The sequence below is a fragment of the Arvicola amphibius genome, chromosome 14 (assembly GCF_903992535.2).
Source record: "Arvicola amphibius chromosome 14, mArvAmp1.2, whole genome shotgun sequence".
Taxonomy (NCBI): domain Eukaryota; kingdom Metazoa; phylum Chordata; class Mammalia; order Rodentia; family Cricetidae; genus Arvicola; species Arvicola amphibius.
Window position 1 is genome coordinate 19,465,532 of NC_052060.1, and position 6,209 is coordinate 19,471,740.

The 6,209-nt window shown below is 54.1% G+C and overlaps 1 protein-coding gene across 4 annotated transcripts; it reads left to right on the forward strand.

The window, feature by feature from the left end:
* Positions 1-246: 246 nt before the first annotated feature.
* Amigo1 (adhesion molecule with Ig like domain 1) lies at positions 247-5,645 on the forward strand. Of its 4 annotated transcripts, none has more exons than XM_038311567.2 (2): positions 247-540; positions 966-5,645. In XM_038311567.2, exon 2 carries the CDS (start codon positions 1,065-1,067, stop codon positions 2,544-2,546), a length of 1,482 nt encoding a protein of 493 aa, XP_038167495.1. In that variant the 5' UTR covers positions 247-540; positions 966-1,064; the 3' UTR covers positions 2,547-5,645. The 4 variants fall into 4 exon arrangements, with proteins under 4 accessions (XP_038167495.1, XP_038167498.1, XP_038167499.1 ...); XM_038311570.2 differs by having other exon boundaries at positions 1,001-5,645; XM_038311571.2 differs by lacking the exon at positions 247-540 and having other exon boundaries at positions 547-1,930; positions 5,542-5,645.
* Positions 5,646-6,209: the final 564 nt, after the last annotated feature.

Sequence of the window (6,209 nt, forward strand, 5' to 3'; positions counted from 1 at the left end):
GGGCATGATGAGGATGGAGAAAGGGGAGCAAGAGAGGAGAGGTGCTTAAGGAGCCTCGGTTGCTAGCTCTGTGCCCAGCACAGGTTCGCAGAGGAAGTGACCCCTGAGCCAGCAGCCCGCGTGTCCGCCGGGAGCCGGAGACAAACACACGCACGTGCGCCCCGCCCCCGCCGCGCGCACGCGCCCCAAGGCTCTGGCGGCGGCGACGAGCGCGCGCGCGGTGCTCGCTGCCCCCACGCTGCTCCCTCGGCTGGGATCGCGGCGTCTCCCGCTCGCCGCACTGCTCCACGCCTGGCCGGTGGGTCCGGAGGCGGCAGTCGTGCGTGGGCTCGGGCGGACGGGCGCGGCGGTCAAGGCGAGGCGGCGGCGCGGGTGGACAGCGCGGAACCCAGCAAGTTCCTCAACGCAGGCGATGTCGCCGGGCGCGGGCCCCTGCGTACGCCGGGCGCCGTGACAGGCCGGCCGGGGAGGCGCGGACGGGGGAGGCCGCGACGGAGCTCCCGGACTGGCCATGGGCTGAGACGCATCCTCGCAGAGCAGGTGCAGTGACCGGAGGTTCTGGGGAGGGAGCCCGCGCCACAGGCCCGGGAAACCTTCGGCCCTTCCTAGCCCGGTACCTTGTTGACCTTCCCTGGGCTCCTCGGGAAAGGCCCTAATGACCCCGCCTCCAAACCTCGAGTGTACAATCCCTGTGACACTCCACCACTACAGCCGCAGGTGACACGCTGTGCAGACCCTCACTCTAAACCCGCGACCCCAGCCCACGGGGCCTTTGCGCCAATGCCTCTGATGCCTAGTATTTTGAGCCCACAGTCTGCTTGCACTGTGCCTGGGAACTACCTGGGATCGCTTCCTCTTTCTACTCGACCAAGGGGGTAGGGGCCGGGGTAGGAGGGGAAAGTGGGAGTGGTGGTCCACCCCTCCTGAGTCCTTAGTGACTACAAACCCATCCTCTTTCTCTTAAGCCTGTAGTGAAAGTGACCCTTCCATACTCCACCAGAACATGCCGGGGTGATTTCCTCCCAGATCTTCCGGTGGCCTTCTTCGCTCTCCCCAGTGACACTATGCAACCTCAGCGTGACCTGCGAGGCCTCTGGCTCCTGCTGCTCTCCTTGTTCCTGCTCCTCTTTGAGGTAGCCAGGGCTGGCCGATCTGTGGTTAGCTGTCCCGCCAACTGCCTGTGCGCCAGCAACATCCTCAGCTGCTCCAAGCAGCAGCTGCCCAATGTACCCCAGTCTCTACCCAGCTACACGGCACTTCTGGACCTCAGCCACAACAACTTGAGCCGGCTACGGGCCGAGTGGACCCCCACCCGTCTGATCAACCTGCACTCGTTGCTGCTGAGCCACAACCACCTGAACTTTATCTCCTCCGAGGCCTTCATCCCGGTACCCAACTTGCGGTACCTGGACCTCTCCTCCAACCATCTTCACACGCTGGATGAGTTCCTGTTCAGCGATCTGCACGTCCTGGAAGTGCTGCTGCTCTACAACAACCGCATCGGGGTAGTGGACCAGTATGCCTTCGAGGACATGGCCCAGCTGCAGAAACTCTACTTGAGCCAGAACCTGATCTCTCGCTTCCCTCTGGAACTGATCAAGGATGGAAACAAATTACCCAAACTTATGCTCTTGGATCTGTCTTCCAACAAGCTGAAGAAGCTGCCATTCACGGACCTGCAGAAGTTGCCAGCGTGGGTCAAGAATGGGCTGTACCTGCACAACAACCCTCTGGAGTGTGACTGCAAGCTCTACCAGCTCTTTTCGCACTGGCAGTACCGGCAGCTGAGTTCCGTGGTTGACTTCCAGGAGGATCTATACTGCATGTATTCCAAGGAGCTGCACAATGTCTTTAATCTGGATTTCTTCAACTGCAGCGAGTACAAGGAGAGCGCCTGGGAGGCCCACCTGGGAGACACCTTGACCATCACGTGTGACACCAAACAGCAAGGGATGACCAAAGTGTGGGTGACACCAAGCAATGAACAGGTGCTAAACCAGGGGGCCAATGGCACAGTGACCGTGTCCGAGGATGGCAGCCTTCATTTTGAAAAGGTGCAGGTTGAGGATGGGGGCGTGTACACCTGCTACGCCATGGGGGAGACTTTCAACGAGACACTGTCTGTGGAGTTGAAAGTGTACAACTTCACCTTGCACGGACACCATGACACCCTCAACACAGCCTATACCACCCTGGTGGGCTGTATCCTCAGTGTGGTTCTGGTTCTCATATACTTGTACCTCACCCCTTGCCGCTGTTGGTGCCGGGGTGTGGAGAAGCCTTCCAGCCATCAAGGGGATAGTCTCAGTTCTTCCATGCTCAGCACCACACCCAACCATGATCCCATGGCTGGTGGGGACAAAGATGATGGTTTTGACCGGCGGGTGGCCTTCCTGGAACCTGCTGGACCCGGGCAGGGTCAAAATGGCAAACTCAAGCCAGGCAACACTCTGCCGGTGCCTGAGGCAACAGGCAAGGGCCAACGGAGGATGTCAGATCCTGAGTCGGTCAGCTCGGTCTTCTCTGATACGCCCATTGTGGTGTGAGCAGGATAGGTTGGTGGGGAGGTTCTGCCCCAGGAGAGGTCGTGTTACCCCTGAGGGATAGGAGGGGATGGAAGAGAGGGCTGGCTGCCCAAGGGAGTGGGTTCTTCCTGACCACCAGGGAATTGGTCATGGGCACAAGAGCAGGCAAGACCCTAGTGACGGTGTGGATGCTGTGAGTTTCACATACGGATATATTAATCCTCAGGCAGACACCACACCCCTACCCAAAGCCTTGGCTATTCTCAGTGTGGTAGAGGAGGAAGGACGCGTCTGAGTTGGATGGGAATGAAGAAAGGGGTGAGGGGAAGAGCAGATTCCCTAAACTTTTTTGAGGTCATCCCTAGCTCCTTAAGAGAAAACCATTTAAAAAACAAATTTTTTTCTGTCTCTGCCCACCCACACCTGTGAAGTTGTGTGTGTTGGGGGAGCTTCCAGAGGAGCCATGCTGAGATGCTGCAGTATCTTCTCTGGTCAGGAAGTCACATTCAGAGCTGGGCGGGGGGTGGTTGGAAACCTTTGGAAAATGAGTCAGGGAAAGATGGAGGCCTGGATCTATAGCACCGCCTAAAGCTGCTGTGAGACTCCTCGCGAAAGCCGTCTTCTTTCCCTGGGAGTCCTGAGTAGGTGGATTTTTGCAGGAGTCTGGCCTCTTGCCTGTTAGTCATGGCAGCAATATAGGATGTGGTGTCTACGCCTTGTCCCGGGGCAAGTGGCACAGATAGGTACAGAATGAATTAAGGGGTTCCTGTCGTAGCGTAAAATTTGTAGATAGGACATAAATTCCAGGTAAGCGAACTTCCTGGCTGGGGGAAAGCTTTGATTAGTATGTGACTCCCAGTGTATGTCTGTTGGGACCACAGTAGGGGATGCTGAAGGCAGAGCATTGTGGAAGCCTGCCGGCCAGTATGGCCCAAGGGCCGCTCTCCCTGAAAGGATGAGGAAAACCAGCTTCTGCGAAGTAGCAGCCAGGCAGACCTACCTGATTTTCTGTGCGTGCCCTCTCTTCAGTCAGCCTTCTAATCAACTCAGGTGGGGTTCTGAGCCTTCCACGTCATGCTGCTCCTCAAAGGGAGGAGTCCAGTAAAGTCGGGTCCTGCTCAGTTAGACCATATCTGGAGTTAGACAGGACCCAGCATTTATGTCTTGCTGCCGACAAGGCTGCCTCCCTCCTGCTGCAAAGCCGAAGTGTGGGATTTTATTATCTGCAGGTTGGAACCTAGTCGTGTCTGTCCCAGAATGGCGCTACAGAGTGTGACTTAGAGACCTGCCTTCCACACCAGTCTTGCAATAGAGGTGTAAGGGGCACGAAACTTTGAAAAGGAAGTTCCCCAAACCATCCCTCTCAGTTGTGGGGGTGGGGATCAGTGCAGTTGTGGCTGTCAGAGCAGAGAGACTTAAAAACAAACCCAGCCTTAGCTTCCATCCAGGCTTGCAAAATGCTTTGGGTACAAAGATAACTACGCCCAGCACCCTTTGACCATCCTGCAGGCCCCGGAGCTTTGGGAGGGGGGTGAGCAGGGCAGAGGTGAAAGTGTTGCCCAGCATTGGTCTTTTTCAGTGTCTTTTCTTTCCCTTGTTTCCTGTAGTTGGAAGTTGTCCAGGTCCTCCAGTTTCCTGACCTGCTTTTTAGGTTCTAAGAGGTGTTGTTTACCCAGGGTGAGGGCTGCTTAGTGCCAGGAGGGCCTGCCAGGTTGCCTATAAGGACTGGGGAAGAGAAACCGAAGTAAACATTGTCCCCCGTCTGCTCCTGGGATCTCAAGGCTGCTGTCCATCCTTTATTAGTAACCTACTTTTGTCAAGAGAGAGGTGCAGCGATTTCCCCTTAAGTAATTGCATGCTCGTAGGTCTGCATGCTCGTAGGTCTGCATGCACACCAGCACCTTGACCTCCACCCGGACAGTGGGTCTGTGGCCCCCTCTAGAATGGCCTCCCATGTGCACAACTTCTCACGCACAAGTTTTCTTGCACTGTAGGAGAGATGGTGACCATGCCAGGCTTCTCCATTGCACAATCTCTTGTCCTTTAATTTCTGGACACCCTGAAGTTTACCCATATCTCCATGGCTCTGAATAACTCCTCTGCAGAGGTCAGAGTTAGGGGAACCACACGTTGAAGCCTTTGGGAGAAGGGGCGGGGAGGCCTCAGCTTTCGTCAGACTCTTTGACACCCTCCTTAAAGACTACACATATGTGAGACAGGAAGCTAGAACCAGAGCAGTGAAGGACTCCAAAGGATGCTGGTCGTGGCTAAGCAGCTCTGAGTTGTTCTTCCTTTGTTACCTGTCCTGATAGACAATGGTTGGAGAGGAACGCTGTCTGGTTGTGTTCCAAAGACTAATGGAGACTTTGTCACCAGAGGTCCAAGAACCAGACCTCTGACCTCAGACTCATCAGGAAATGGGAAAATGTCTTGTTTGGCAGCTTCCTCTCTTGATACCATCTGGGAATGTGAAAACTATTTCTGATGGGGGTCAAATGAAATTTTCCTTTGGGGGCATTCCAGCTGAGCTCCTGAGGGCCAGGAGGGCCATTGTCTTTGTAAGTCCTACTCTGTAGCCCCAACTCTCCCTACTCCATCGGCTAACTTGGGCCCTAGGTCAAGACACTTGGAGGACATGTCTGGACACCACCAGGACATTTAACTGACTGGTCTCTTGTGGTTTCAGTTCACTCTCTCCTTGTAGGGGGTGTGTATGTGTATCTGTATCCCACATGTATGATCTCATTAGACCTCAGAAAGAAAGCTGCCAAGTGTAGATACAAGAAAGGCTGACCTTCACCCCATGTGCACCCACAAACTGTGTCTCCCAGGAAGGAGATGCAGGTGTCTCTGAAGACAGGGTGCCACAGGGCTCTACAGTCTGTGATCTTTTTCTTTACTGAATGTATGGGGCCCCTGGAAGAGGCCAGGAAAGGGTAGACCTATCTGGGGAGAAAGCCAACTTTCTGGTTTTGTGTGTGTTCTTGCCTCTGTAATTCCTTTCTCCTCTGTCTAGGACTCTTTCCCCCACTATGTATACCAGGCTGGCAAACCTCGGAGCCAACAGGCTCTATAACTAGACAGTGACCATTAAACCTGGCTTGAGTCTCTGCTCTGGCAGTTTGTGGATGGTTTATTTATCTTAGCCTGTGGGCGGGACCAGCACACTTCAAAAGGGTGTGACGCATCTAAAGAGAATCTTCTAAGTGTTGCTGTCTGCATCGTCTAGAAATTAAGTGTAAAATAGGTATCATCCAAGCGTTAAGATTAGACAAGAAAATGGAAAACTTTTTCTTAGAGGCCAGACAGTAAATATTTTGGGCTTTAGAGGCTTCACCATTTACTAAGCCTCAGCTGCGCGGCTCCAGCAGACAAATGTCCACAAACAGTAAGTAGATGAAGGACTGTGGTTCTGTCCTAATGTAGTAATCTGTTTGTTAGAGTAAAACGCCCAAGACAGAGTGATTTATGAGGAAAAAAGGTTTACTTAGCTTACAGTTTGGAGGATTAAAGCCCAAGATCTGGGGTCATATTTGTTGTGCATGTCAGGAGGGCCTCCTCATGGTGTATGACATCACAGTAATGGGAGGGCATGCAGAAGAGATCATGTGCTGAGACAGGAGGCAAGAGAGATTCAGGGGTCTGGTTTGCTCTTCTTATAACAGCTTGCTCTTGTAAGAACTG